The 15,744-nt window shown below is 37.3% G+C and overlaps 1 protein-coding gene across 2 annotated transcripts in view; it reads left to right on the top strand.

Annotated features, from left to right (window-relative positions):
• myo10 (myosin X) overlaps positions 1 to 15,744 on the top strand; it is a 47,954-nt gene that overhangs the window by 8,029 nt on the left and 24,181 nt on the right. The window contains exons 2-9 of one of the 2 annotated variants that reach the window (XM_077222436.1): positions 1,298 to 1,396; positions 4,082 to 4,240; positions 9,869 to 10,056; positions 11,410 to 11,547; positions 11,636 to 11,760; positions 12,250 to 12,263; positions 12,355 to 12,439; positions 15,152 to 15,255. In XM_077222436.1, coding sequence (XP_077078551.1) covers positions 1,298 to 1,396; positions 4,082 to 4,240; positions 9,869 to 10,056; positions 11,410 to 11,547; positions 11,636 to 11,760; positions 12,250 to 12,263; positions 12,355 to 12,439; positions 15,152 to 15,255 — 912 coding nt within the window. Of the gene's footprint in view, positions 1 to 1,297; positions 1,397 to 4,081; positions 4,241 to 9,868; positions 10,057 to 11,409; positions 11,548 to 11,635; positions 11,775 to 12,249; positions 12,264 to 12,354; positions 12,440 to 15,151; positions 15,256 to 15,744 lie in introns of both variants that reach the window. The other variant, XM_077222435.1, reaches the window with a different exon arrangement.

The raw sequence follows: 15,744 nt of genomic DNA, 5'->3' as shown, positions 1-15,744 counted from the left end.
TTCATGTTTAATTTGATTTATAGATTCAGTCTGATGTTTTCCATGTGAAAAACTGAGTTGTAAATTCTGCATTTAGTACATGTGCGCATAGTGTATACAACTGCAATACCCACAATGCAGAGTGGCACTGACCCTAAAACAATGCTGCAGTGTTTGATGCAGTGCCGATAGTATGTGTGTGTGCATTTAAGTGGGGAATGTGGTTAAAGTTCAACTGTGTCTGCTTCACCGGGGCCTCACAGCCAGTCATGCCTGTTCAGATCACCATGTGTTTCTTCCATCAGCATGTACTCTAATAGAGTGTGTGTGTGTGTGTGTGTGTGTGTGTGTGTGTGTGTGTGTGTGTGTGTGTGTGTGTGTGTGTGTGTGTGTGTGTGTGTGTGTGTGTGTGTGTGTGTGTGTGTGTGTGTGTGTGTGTGTGTGTGTGTGTGTGTGTGTGTGTGTGTGTGTGTGTGTGTGTGTGTGTGTGGGAGGGAGGGAGGGAGGGAGGGAGGGAGGGAGGGAGGGAGGGAGGGAGGGAGGGATTTACTCTGAGTTACAGTTATTGGTAATTATACCTTTTTGACCAAATGTACAAACAGTCCTGATGAGGGACTTCCAGAGGAAAATGAGATTGCTCTGAGTCATCTTTCAGTTTTAGGACACTTAATAAAGTTCAAAGTTCATTTGAGTATCAACTTTGCCATCATTTGGATAAAAAAAAAAGTTGTTGTAAAAATTAGACAATTGTTGAATTGACAGAGTAAGAATTTTGAGTTACAAAATTCATGTAGATACTTTAGCATAGGTGATAGCTCAGATGATTTTATCTTGGAAAATTTGATGAGAAATATTTGAGAACATATAGAGATCTCTGATATTTGATTGCAAACTTTGGTACCTTTGCAAATATGAGAACAGTTTGAGATATTTTTGAGATGAGATCTGTTTTTAAACTCTAGTGGAGACACATGTGAGACCAATTTCTATTTGTTCTCCATTGTATGTCACTGCTGTGACTGTGTAGAAACAACTGAGATACTACAGAGATCTTATTTACAACTTCTGCAGTGTATGCAGACTGTTCTCAAACTTAATCATTTCTAACTTAATTTAAAGATGCATAACTACAAATAATAATTGTTTCTGCAGTTGTTTGATGATCTTTCTTTCACACAGGATGTTCTTAAACATGTCCTTTACCATTTACAATTTCATTTCGAGATCCAGAATTACATCCAACAGATGGTTTTAGAACAGTTGTTTGTGTTTCCGCTATTGTCAGTATGTTGCTTACCAGTGTTTGTGTGCTTGACAGGGTTGTCGTGTGTGGCTCTGGGTGGAGGATCATTATGTCCCCAGTACAGTGGACTCGTGCTCTGGTGGAGTGGTGGTCTTTAACACTGACTATGGACAGGTAAGTGGGGGTGGGTGTATGCATTACACAGGAACGGTGGCATAACATCTGCTCTGTGCACCTCAGATCAACAAGGCACTGCTGAACAGGTGGTGTGCTCTCATTTTACACAAACACACACTTGTCTGTGCACCCGCCTGTTTAGAAGAGACCATGTTGCCATAGAGTCTGTCAGGTATACAAACTCAGTTAAGCCGGCATGTCAACCGAGCAGTACCTGTGTTTGTTTTACTAAGGAGCCCCCATGACATGCAGGAAAAAATATGTATTGTGATCTCGAATTAACAAATCGTTCCAATGACTTATTAATACGTCAGCACGTTTTACTAATTCATTCCCTCGTTTTAAGTAAATAGTGTGCACGATATAATAATTTGTTCCCTTGTTTTTCAAAATCGTGTGCACAATATAATAATTCATAATCATTTATTTTTTACTAAATTTACTAAATTGAGGGAACGAAGTAGTATATTGTGTGCATAATTTAATAAATCTAACCTTTCATTGAAGTAAAAGAATTGAAAGTGTGTGTGTGTGTGTGTGGGGGGGGGTTTGGTTCTGTTGATTTCTGTTGAAAACAGATTTTTTTATTTGTTGGTATTTGCTACAATCCATGATACCATGCATCTGAACAAGACGTCCAGGACCTCCAGCAAATAAATAGGCCCGCAACATTAAAGATCCAGCAGTATTATTTAGCCGTGTACTTAACCGTGGTGTACTTTTTGCTGCCAAAAAGCTATTTTTTTAGTTTCATCTGACCATAGAACCAGGTCCTTTTTGAAGATCCAGTCGTGTCTGACAACTGAATAAACAGGAGTTCGTTTTTTGGGTGATTGAGGAGGATTTTTCTAGAAACCCTCCCAAAAAACATTTGGTTATGTTTGATTTTTTTTTAAGGCTTTCTGACCCCAAGAAGACTCAACTAATCTCTGCAATTCTCCCTCTGTGATCCTTGGAGAGTCTTTTTCCTCTCAATCTTTCCTCCTCGCCGTGCATTAGGAAGATAAAAACACACATCCTCTTCTATATTCTATATAACTATATTCTTTGTTTTACTCATTGTGATGGATGATTAAGGGAATTTGGCCTTTGTGTTTCCTCATATTTAAACTCATGTGAAACAAGTCAATAGCTGGACAATTTCATGTTCCTAGTCACCCTGGTGTGCTAAAAAAATGTAAATATTAATGGGAATATACTTCAGAGATATTTTACTCATAAAAAATTCTAGGGGTGCCAATAATTGTGGCCAATGTGTTTTGGAGAAAAAAACCCATTTATTTCGTAATGTGATTTTCCCCCCACTTTCAATTCTTTTACTTCAATGAAAGGTTACATTTTTGCAAATTTGTTGAAACTAAGATCGTAAGGATAAACAATTCAGATTTATTTTTACAGCCATCTTTGGTCATATTTACCAGGGGTGCCAATAATTCTGTCCACAACTGTATTTATATATGTGTCTGCGCGTCATTGCAGGGCTCTGTATTTTACTGTGTGTTTCTCTAACTGTTTGAGTCTGCATCTCATATTTTTGCGTGTGCAGTCAAGCACACACATATTTTTGTCATGTCCCTGGCTTCTGTTTCTGGTCAATAGGATCATCTGCAGCCTGTTACCTTCAGGATCCTTATAGTTTGTTAAAGCAATAAACACCTTCTATGAATTCTGTGCATTACAGTGATTTTTTTTTATTATAAAAATGGTTTTATGAATTGATTTTAGTCTTATTTTTTTAATAAAAAAGCATTAACAGCCATGTGTCATACAGTCATACAAAATAATCACATTTATAAGTAAAACATTTATTATGATAATGTTCTGTCAGGTGGTCATTATTTTTGTATTTTATTTTGAAGAAGAAAAAAATAAATAAATAAATGGCCAAATAAATAAAATTGTAACACTTTACACAAGGTCTCATTTGTTAACATGTATACAAACTAACATGAACAAACAATAAGCAATACATTTGTTACAGTATTTATTAATCTTTGTAAATGTTAATGTTAATACATGTTACAATTTGTTAATAAAAATCCAGCTGTTTATTGTTTGCTGATGTTAGTTTACAGTGCATTAACTAATGTTAGCAAATACAACATTTTATTTTAGTAATGTATAAGAAAATGTTGAAACATTAACTAAGATTAATAAATGCTGTATAAGTATTGTTTATTTTTAGTTATTGTTAACAACAGTAGTTAACTGATTTTAACTAATGAAACCTTATTTTAAAGAGTTACCAATAAAATAAATGCACATTAAATATTAAATATAGTGCTGGAAATAACTGCTTAAACAAGGTCTGAGCTGGTTTGCTGGTCTTAACTCGTCTGCAAGCTGGTCTGACCTACTGTTTGTTTTTTTTGTTTTGTTTTTTTCGGAAGGCATTTTTATTATGAGAGAAGAAAGAGAGTGCATTACGCAAAATATACCAACTTTCCATTAAAACCCATTAATCTTGAATTCAGTTAACATGCCAGCAAAGATGTATGTAGTGCATATATTGACTATTTACAGTGACTTTACTTGTGGATTATTCAATCAGACTTTAGAGCGGTAACATAATAATCTTTTTTAAAAAATTGTATATTACTCTCTTTTTTGTTTCTCTCATAGTCATTACACAAATATGATAACAAACACACAGTAATATGCATTCAAATGTGTTTTGTTCAGGTCTACACCTACAAACAGAACGCTGTGAGCAGGCAGAGGGTTTATCCAATGCACAGCAGCAGTATCACTGGGGTCGAGGACATGGCAACCCTACAGGACCTACACGACGGGGCCATTCTGCACAACCTGCAGCTCCGCTACACACACAAGAGCATATATGTGAGCAAACACACTAAAATCATACACACCTTCACCATCACATTTTTTTGTTCATCAAGCATGCATTGTGTGTACGAGTGTGTGAATGTTTCAGCTGTGGTGAAAGACATATTTGTCAAGGATACAGGGTTGTTGTGCAGGTGGCTGGATGGCTTTCTGCTCTTTAATGTCTCTGTCAAAGTAAAATATATTTGCTTAATTACACGTCTCTCTCCCTTTCACTCTTTTCTCTATACTGCCTCTTTGAGCCTTTACTCACAACAGTGTACTGTGTTCTTCTTTGGGCCTGTTTCAGCTGTGTTCGGTGTGTGTGTGAGTGTGTGTGTGTGCGTGCGCACGTTGTCGGGATGTGGGCTGTGCCAAAAGCAGTTAGTCTAGTTCCAGATTTCCAGACTGACTCTAAGGAACAGAGTTAACATGCTACTGCTGACTCTCTGAATAGCATTGACACTCTGAAGTCTTTATTTCTACAGATCTGCATCAAGTCCATTTAATACATGATTGTATGTGTGTGCATTTAGGGGGTTTTCCAGGTTAATGTCTTCACTTCTGTGAAGTGGTATTAATAGGGATAGTTCACCCCAGAATTTTGTCATTCTGCCATCATTTACTCACCCTTGTGTCATTCCAAACCTGTTGGACTTACTTTCTTCTGTGGAGCAGAAATTAATAAAATGTATTAAAGAATGTCCTTGTAGCTCTTTTTAATATAATAAATGGCTTCCATCATGGACTGAGGCTGTCATGCTTTAAAAAGGACACAAATTCTCCATAAAAGTATGAAATCTTGCTTAACTGGATTAAGGATTCATTGAAAACATCTGATTTAAAAGAGTTATTTGTGCGCAAATCGAACACGATTGCTTCTCTCATGAACGTGCCAAGAAGAGCTAGAGCAGATGGCAAGACTTTACGTGAAAATGTAATTTCAGTCTGCTCCTTACACAGCGATTTTACAGTGTGAAATGATATGAGACACTGTATGTTCATATGTCCAGTCAGTGAGTTGTTTAATTTGTCAAACATAATGAAGACAATAAAGTGTGGACAGTAATTGGAATTTTTCATTGCTACCAAATAATAATAAAATAATAATAATAATTTAAACTTTCATCTTCATGTACAGATACAAAGATAACCTGTTTTGCCCTGTCATTAAGTATTATGACGTAACGATACAGGAGTCAATCCAGGATACAACTCCTATCTCTCTGGCTGTCTGTGACGTGAGGCTGTGTGATTGGATCAGTTTGAGTGTGAGCTAACCAGTAAGCTACGAGTGTGGGTGTGGTCTGCAGGTATGAGATGGTTATCTCAATAATGACAGTTACCCACTCATCATGAGAAAATACACACTTCCTCTTTCGACATTACGTTTCTCACACCTTGTTATTGGTTAGCAAAAGGATTAAAAGGACTGAATTGTATATATATAAACATAGCTTTAGTGACATATCTTCTTACACCCATTAAGCTTAATAACCCAATAACAAGTAAAGTAATGTAAATGCCTTTAATATGTTTATTATCAGTTGAATTTCAAGCAAAACCCAAGTGTCACGATTACATTTTTAATGAAACAATGCATTCATCAACATTTTGACAGTTAAATGAATGTGCACATGTCTTTGTCACATGTCGGTTTGTGTTTTGGTTTCAAAACGAGGATGGCAACTTAACAATTTATTATTATTTTAACAGATATAATTAATCGCATATAACATAAAGGTTTGTGTTTATATATGTGTATATATATTATATACATTATTATGTTTATATATTAGATGTGTGCATATATGCGTCTGTGTGATATGTATATATATACACATACACATACACATACACATATATATATATAATATATACTATATATACTGTATATATATACACACACACACATATATTACATGAACACAAACTTTTGTATTAGATGCGATTAATCGTGATTTATCAATTTGACAGTACTAACAAATTTTTCTTCATTGTCGAGTTATTTTACTTATTTTTTAACTTAATAACCAATGTAATATGCATGTGCAAGACTAAACCGCTTTCAGAAATTTGCATTTTAAAACACGTTTTCATAAGTTTGCATTTTCAAGCCCCCAAAGCGCCATTGTCATGTAAAAATGACCAAAATGCATAAAAAGTTTTAGCTTTTAGTTGGAAAATGGCATCGTGTAAATGGCCCATAAATGTTCGCATTTATATAATCACATGAAAAACTATCTCGAACCATCCTCATTTGTAAACCCAAAGAATTGATGGGCTAGTTAGAGCAGCCGCCACAGGTCTGCTAAACTGATTGGCTAATTGGTGACATATGGGAGCAATCAGAATGAATTAGGGTGTTATTTGTGTGTGGTGTGTGTGGTTTGTTTATGGTGGTTTGCAAAATATCTTCTTTAACTTATATATTATATTAAAAATGAATTCATAGTTAGTAAAATCACAGATAGTTTGTTTACTTATTACTAAGGTTAAAGTTATTAGTCTCAGTACAAATAAATTGTAACATTCTCCATGCCAAAAAAACAACAACATACAAGTCATGATGAAAATAACAGCGTCTGGTTGAGCATGTGTGTGTATTTCATCTTCAGGAATGTGTGTCTCGCTGAGATCCGATTCCACAGCATTTAAAACACAAAGACGTTTCTCTCTCGCGCTCACTCTGATTATAAACAGCTGTGGACTTTTTTTTGGCTCACATTTGGACATAAAATGCTAGAGCAGCTTCCCACATCAAACACACACACACACACACACACACACACACACACACACACACACACACACACACACACACACACACACACACACACACACACACACACACACACACACACACACACACAAAGGGGGCTGGTGATCCAGAAAATGTCTTTTGCATGTGAGGTTTACCTCCTTTTCATTTTATTGCTCTCTCTCTCTAATTCTTTTTGAGCCTCTCTCTTTCCTTGTAGTGTAAGCATGTTGCAGGAAATAGTTCTGCTTCAGTTGGGCCAGATCATGTTTCAACTCTCACCTTACACACTCGGTGTGTGTGTGTGTGTGTGTGTGTGTGTGTGTGTGTGTGTGTGTGTGTGTGTGTGTGTGTGTGTGTGTGTGTGTGTGTGTAATGTGTCTGAGTTTATTATGCATCGCTATGCTTAGCATTCGCTCTCAGCTGTCTCTCTAGACTGCAATCTCATTTTTGCTTCTGTCTGTGCACATACAACTACAATTCTGTCATCATTTTATCACCCTCAAGTTGTTCCAAATCTATATGAATAAATTTTTTCTGCTGAGCACAAAAGAAGATATTTTGAATAATATGGGTAACCAAACAGTTTATAGGCCCCATTGACTTCCATACTATTTGGATAAAAATACCATGGAAGTCAATGGGGCACATCAACTGTTTGATTTCCGACATTCTTCAAAATATCTTCTTTTGTGTTCAGCAGAAGAAAGAAATTCATACAGGTTTGAAACAACTTGAGGGTGAGTAAATGATTACAATTTTTATTATGGGTGAACCATCCCTTTAAAGATATTAGTAGCACCATTGGACTGAGCCCAACTAAAACAGCAATGCACACATTGATGTTGTTCACTCCCAATTAAACCCCTCAGTGTGCTGTTACACACATTTGCAGACACACCCAGGGGAGGTTATGGGAAGGACGTGGCTGCTGTAGACCTTCATTGCATTTCTGAGGTAGCACTTATGGAGACTAAACCCTCTCGGGGACATCTGGGGGATTTCACTGGGGTAGCATGTCACACTTTGGCTGAGTTCGATATAGCATACAACCATATCACTGTTACTATTTCTACCATATCTTTATATGGATAAAATAGTTAGAGTAGTATGCTTTTCCAAATTTAACATTGTCTAAAGGGGGTTTCACACTGGGCTCGTTTGCTGCGGCCCGAATCCGAGTGCTCCAATTGTGCTATTGTGCACAGCAGAATGAAGGGGTGTACTATATGTGTGTTGCATGAAGGCGGCTTTCTGCTGCTTGCAGACAGACACTTTGGAGGAGAAATGGCTCATTTGTCGCTCAGATTGCGCTCATTCTGCACGATTACACTGCATGCTCACTCTCGGTTTTGTCCAAGGTCGTCTCTTATATATGTTTTGTTGAACTAATGACGTTGTCATCGACTAAAATGCATGCACAGGTTGTGCGTACACGAGTCAGAGTGCGCCACAGTACCCTTGCAACTGAATTCAGAACACCTCCTACAGTTAGTCTTGGGTTCAGTACCACGGGTGCGTTCCAGTGTTTGCATGACAGCTTCTAATTCCCCATGCAAACCGTGATCTGTTTCGAACTAAACTGCCAATGTGAAAGCCTCATTCAGGAAATCTATGGCTATCCGCGTGTCAAGTCATGACATATTGAATACTGTTTCAGGATACAAGCTTCTACTGCATTTTAAAGTGAGAATAATCAATAGGCATTTATGAGCACCATTTATTTATTGAACACATTTAAAAAAAATGTTTTAAGTGCACACTACAGTTTCCGGACTCACGGTGTCCCAGACAGCAGTATTTTAAACTAATCTACTGGTGGGAAAAACCATTGTTCTTGTACAGTTTTACGTACTACTTTTAAAAAACACTTACATTGAGAATAAACTGATAACACCTGTGTCTCAATAAGACGGCTTTCCCTGAGGACCACATACTGACAGCTTAACGTCTGCATAAGCCTTCCTATTATACTGTACCTGTTTTTCATTTGCCTCTCGCTGAGTTACAGTCCAAAAATATTACTATAAAACCTACTGTGTGAATTCATATCGCTGATTTGACTGAACAGAACTCATCAACAAGACATGCAAAGCTTATTGAAAGTGTCATCCTTTGTAGATTGTGTGGGAGAAATTTGATTTTGACAGTCATTGCTTTCAGTGGAGTCACAGGAAACAGCTACAGATGTTCCAGCTTTTCTTCTGCAAAACACAAAAGATATTCTGAAGAATTTTAACTGTTTTTGTCCATGTAATGAAAGTCAGTGGGTTAGAAAACAACATTGGATTGCACAGATTTTTATTATATGGACAAAAAAACAGACATTTTTCAAAATTTGTTCTTTAGTGTTCCACAAAAGAAATTTATACAGGTTTGGAATGACATGACAGTGAGTAACTAATGACAGATTGTTCATTTTTTTGGTGAACTATCCCTTTAAAGCGCCTTTAGAGTTACAGATATGATATTCTTGCCATTTTTATACACAGATTTACAGTACATACATGTATATTAAATCTGTTTTTATATCATATAAATTCAAATGTCATCTTCAGTCATACATGTACTATATATATGATAATACATATGATATGATGATAAGAGACAGGAGTGTATCACAAGTCCTAAACTCGCCTGATCATTTGACCGTTTAGGTGCCAATTTGCACTTATTTGGTATTCAAATCAAAACATCTCAACAACCAATCCGATTTATTTGCATCAGTGGTTAGAAAAGTAGGTCAGTAGATACCAAAACACAAGCACATGTCCACATGCTCAGACACATGCAAAGGGTGTTTATAAAATATGGTTGTTCAAACTTAAGATTCTACTTTCCTCATCCTCTGTCTGTCTCTCCATTCTTCTCTCTGTTTGCAGACGTATATCGGCTCTATTTTAGCAGCAGTAAACCCTTATCAGAGTCTGTCAGGGCTGTATGACACCACAGCTGTAGAACGATACAGTCGACATCACCTGGGAGAAATTCCCCCTCACATCTACGCCATTGCAAACGAGTGCTACAGATCGATGTGGAAGCGCTCCAACAACCAGTGTGTGCTCATCAGGTGTGTTTCTACATGCATTTAACAAACTTGGTTTCAGCAAGCCTCGTTTTGAACGCTCTGAAATGAGTTTTATCGCTTGCGTTCTCATTTTAATTTACTTTTCAGTCAGTCTAACCTTAAAGTTTTCCACCATGACCTTAACCCTCACCTCTGACCTCTCACTACGGTGTGAGGTCAAACTCATGGCTGCTGCCTGACAGCACTCATTACACAAGCATGTAGAGGTTAAAGGTGGCAGACTGCTGTTGTTCTCAACGATGCAGATCTCTCATCAGCTTTAGCAAAAGCCGACATAGAGGATACAAATTGGCAGAATACCTGACCGCCATGGCTAAGCCTAGACTATGAAAAGTCCTGAGCATGTACAGACTCAGCAAACATGCGGACACCGATAGGGCTACCTCAGGCTTTGCTCGTACTGCACAGAAATCAAGGTAGAAACTGAAGTATGCTTCTTACACTCCAGCTGTAACTACACACGATTCCAGAACGCTTTCTTTTGCCATTTTTGAAAACCACAACAAAGAATTGCAATGGAAATCTAATACCTACAAACTCCCAGATCTGCTGGATGAAACCACAGGGAGTGCAAACAAGTCTTGCCTAATGAAAAGGGCAATGGGTAGGACATAAAAACAAAAGCTTTGCACAGATATAACATACTTTTACATTTATGAACATCATTTTGCAATGATACTTTTGTGTTTTACACACTTTAACTGTATGTATCCCCTTTAAAATGTTTATTTTGTTCTGTCATGCTATAGGTTTTGCCCTTTTTTGTGAATTAAATTTGATGTTAATGCAAAATGACACACATCAGTGTTGTCTAAAAATTTTTTTTTTTACCTCAACCACCTGAGGTTGACAAGCAACATTTTCTAAAAGGTTAACACCTTCTTTTACAGTGTTTGTTGAAATACACTTTTATTTAAGAGTTGTAATCCAATATGTGTGGATAGTGCTATATGTCCCCTGTTCAAATGTTTGGGGTTGGTAAGCTTTTTAATGTTTTTGAAAGAAGTCTCTTTTGCTCACCACGACTGCATTGTTTTTGATTGAAAATGCACCAATAGAATATATTGTACGGTAAAACTACTGTCACTTTTGACCAATTAAATGCAACCTTTCTGAATAAAAGTATTTCTTTAAAAAAAAAGAGTTATATTTATGTTTTAACAATGTGCTAACTCTTTTTATTGAGCCAGTAAAGCTTCTCGAAGCTTGAAAGGCTCCTTGGATGAGACCCATAATGCAACTGCCCTCTGCTGATCACATCAGCTCATTACAACTCTTTCCACTAATATTCATCTTTCAGCGCTGACATTTTCTGTATGTGTGTTTGTGCGTCAGTGGGGAGAGTGGAGCAGGTAAAACTGAGAGCACAAAGATGATTCTGCGCTTTCTGTCTGCAATGAGTCAGCAAAGTGTGGCGCTCTCAACTACGAAGACGGCATCATCACATGTAGAGGAGGCAATTCTGGAGAGCAGGTACATAAGCATATTAAATAATACAAAACCCTCCATATACAGTGTGCTCTCTCATTTCATTGAATTTTTCTTCTCTCTGTCTCTGTAGTCCAATAATGGAGGCATTCGGAAATGCTAAAACTGTTCATAATAACAACTCTAGTCGCTTTGGAAAATTCATCCAGCTTCATTTCAGCCAGCATGGAAACATCCAGGGAGGAAGAATCACAGACTGTATCCTCTGTTTGGTTGTGTCAGCTGTTAGTTCATATCTGTAGCTTTATTCATCCACCTGTTCTGTGGTACCACTTGTTACAGTCTCCTGGTTATCAGTAATCCCTATCAGATTTTGAGTTATTTTGGGTCTGAAAGTTTGTGATATGCAACCCCGTTTAGCAACTGAAACTCACACACGCTGTGATCAGTTGGTGTTTTTTTAACAACACCATTGTACTAGAAGAGATGTCTGATTTCAGAAGTAACAGTCCTGCGAAGCACAGACGGTTCAGAAAGAACCAGCAGGATAGCAGCAGGATTCATTTTCTAGGCTATTTTAGCCAAAGCATCCAGTGATCTGTGGTGACTTAAAAGATAATTTGTTTACAAAAGCATTTAATATCAAGATCTGCCCTGAAAGAAAATGTGTTAATTTACAGAGATGGTAATGCTCTGATAATGTCTGATAATGTCATTTGCCTTGACTCTTTTATTTTCAACACACAGACCTTTTAGAAAAGGTGAGTTTTTTTAATAGTCATGAAACTTTTGCATGTATGATTTTGTTTGCATGGTCATTGGACTCTTATTGTGTGTGTGCTTTTCTGTCAGAATCGGGTTGTGCGTCAAAATCCCGGTGAAAGAAATTATCACATATTCTACGCTCTGCTGGCCGGAACCAGCGCAGAACAGAGGGGTGAGTCTGGGCTGTCAAGTGTCTACATTGTCCACGTATTTCTGTTTGAGGTGTCTTCTAACCCTTCTTGGAGACTGAAGACTTGTCACCCTTCAAAGTGCTTTCATTTTTAAGGCCGATATAGATGACTTTTAATCTGGAAAAACATATTTATGTAGGAACAAATGAACATAGGCTTTGTTAACACAAGTGTTATTTTAGTGGATAGAGATGCTATTTAGTTTATATTAATATTCTGAATGTTTTTATTTCTATATATTTAATTTACATTTTTGCATTTTCATTGTTCATTGTCTATATACATTTATTAATTTCCTTTTCAGTTTAAATTTTTTTAGTAAGATAAATAAGTTTTAGTAGAAAGTATTTTTTACATTTTATTAGGGCCCGTGCACCGATGGTGAGAGGACCCTATTGTTTTTGCTCCGTTTATTATTATTCCGCTTCTTCTTCTTCTTCTTCTTCTTCTCCAAAATGAATCGCTTTTTAGAGGGCCTAAACATGCTCGAAAACTCATGAAACTTTGCACACGCTTCAGAAGTGGTGAAAAGGTACGTGTGATATGGTTTTCAAAATTGGGTGGGGCAAATACTGTAAATTATTGCCCCCACATTTTGACCCGGCTCTACGTTTCACGTACAGGTATGAAATTTGGTACATACATGTAATGACCCAATACCTACAAAAAAGTCTCTTGGAGCATAGCCCTAAACACAACAGGAAGTCAGCTATTTTGAACTTCATCCTAGATTTTGTGCATTTTCGTAATTTCCTGATGTTGTACTTTAACGAACTCCTCCTACGGTTTTGATCTGATCCTCTTCAAATTTGGTGAGTGTAATCTTAAGGCCTTTGCGACGTTAAATTGAGAAGATCTTGAGTTTTCGTCGAAGGGTGTGCTCTCGGCAGCCTGACAAATGTGTGGGGCAAAATGTCTCAATAGCGCCCCCTACATTATTGCCCCGGCTCTACGTTTGACGTACAGGTGTGAAATTCGGTACATACATGTAATGACACAATACCTACCAAAAAGTCTCTTGGAGCATAGCCCTAAACACAACAGGAAGTCAGCTATTTTGAATTTCCTCTCAGATTTTGTGTAGTTTTTGCCATTTCCAGACGTTGTACTTTAACGAACTCCTCCTACAGTTTTGATCTGATCCTCTTCAAATTTGGTGAGTGTAATCTTAAGGCCTTTGCGACGTTAAATTGCGAAGATCTTGAGTTTTCTTTGAAGGGTGTGCCCTTGGCGGCCTGACAAATGTACACCCAATTTCAGCCTTTTGGTGATTTGTGCATGAATATGTCATATAGTTCAATATTGTTTGCAGTTCCGATGTTGCTAGGCAACCACAGACAGCCTGCAGTAAATCAGGCATACAATGTCCGATCTGCCCCAAACTTCACATGTTTGATAAGAGTCCTGTCCTGAACACATAACCATGCTCATATTTGGTTATAGCAATAGCGCCACCTGCTGGTAGCAGGAAGTGTGCAAATACAAATCCTTTGACATAGTCCTCCTATATTTATTATCATTACATACTGCCCACCGTGCTCTGTTTTCCTAAAACCGCCGGGTGGTGGTGGCACGGGTCCGAAATTTACATCTGATATGGGTTTCAGAATTGGGTGGGGCAAAAAGTTGGGCAATCAAATATTTCGACTAATTGCCCCTGGTAATTCGGTACATACATGTAATAACCCAATACCTACTAAAAAGTATCTTGGAGCATAGCCCTAAACACAACGGGAAGCGATGAACTTGGCAGGGTTCATCCAAACTTCACATGTTTGATAAGAGTCCTGTCCTGAACACATGACCATGCTCATATTTGGTTATAGCAATAGCGCCACCAGCTGGTAGCAGGAAGTGTGGCAAATACAAATATTTTGACATAGTCCTCCTATATTTATTATCATTACATACTGCCCACCGTGCTCTGTCTTCCTAAAACCGCCGGGTGGCGGCGGCACGGGTGCGAGGGCCCTCTTCATCGCTGCTTGCAGCTTTGATTTTATATTTGTTTTTATTCATATATTTTGCATTGAATATTTTTTTTACATTTTCTTTGTGTTTTTGTCATTTTTATTACTTAAAAAAATTTCAATATGCTTTAATTCACTTTTATTTCAGTTCTAGTTTAAGTTATTTTAGTAAATCTAGTTAAAACCAGAAATGCTGCCTTGTTAACTAGCTGAAATACAATTTTTATATTTTATTTTATTTCAATTAACTTTTATTTAAAAGTATGAAATTTTATGTTTTTAGTTTTAGATATCTATAATAACCCTGGTTAGCACATGGTTGGCTCATGTGGCCTTCACTCACTCGATATTCACTAATGAGAGCCACGTCTGAGCACAAATAAATAAATTCAGTAAGTGGTAGACACTACTGCGTTTTTCATTTTAACATCACAAGCAACTAAACAGATTTAAGTCGAATACACACAAAATTTTGCTGCCTGTCTGAACCAAGTCACTTAAGATTTTCCATCTATTTTAATTTAAGATGAAGGAAATCTGTGTTTTTATTCATGTTTTTCTTAGTTTAGTCACCTAAGCCAGGGTTCAGCGTCTGCTGACGTCACTGTCAAATGAGATTGAGAAGTCAGAAGGTCATACTATCACAGTGAATCAGTGCTGTTTGCTGCACAGTATCAGTTTGTTTAAGATCTGTGTTTATCGCTCTCACTCATTTTCTCACAGAGTCGTTCTCCCTCTCCCCTCCGGAGGGCTTTCATTATCTGGGTCAGTCAGGATGTGTGAAGGACAAAGCCATTGATGACACTGAGACTTTTCAGGAAGTGCTGGTGAGACAGTCACAACATGACAACACGTCACTGTATGACTACTGTACGACACACACACACACACACACACACACACACACACACACACACACACACACACACACACACACACACACACACACACACACACACACACACACACACACTCCACTGCTGTACAACAGCAACCAAATGCACTACTGTATAAACACACATTTTGTTTTTCAATGTTTGTAATTAGAGTGTATTTGGATTTTTGTAGATTTTACAGAGTACTGGCAATAGCAATTAATATCCATAATCTCTAACAGATTTGGTCTTGGCTCATCCAATGAGATACTATGATTTTGCATATATGTGTCATATTCTCACCAAGGCTGCATTTTTTACAATTTACAATAACTGTTTTCTATTTGGATACATTTTTGATTTGGTGCTTATCAGTGTTGAAAATATTTGTCATGCTTAATATTTTTACAATACATTTTTTCAGGATTCTTTGGTGAATAG

The sequence above is a fragment of the Siphateles boraxobius genome, unplaced genomic scaffold, assembly GCF_051911475.1.
Source record: "Siphateles boraxobius isolate OS27281-9 unplaced genomic scaffold, OSU_SipBor_1 86, whole genome shotgun sequence".
NCBI lineage: Eukaryota > Metazoa > Chordata > Actinopteri > Cypriniformes > Leuciscidae > Siphateles > Siphateles boraxobius.
Note: the sequence above shows the minus strand (reverse complement) of the source record. Positions and strands in the feature narration are given on the sequence as shown.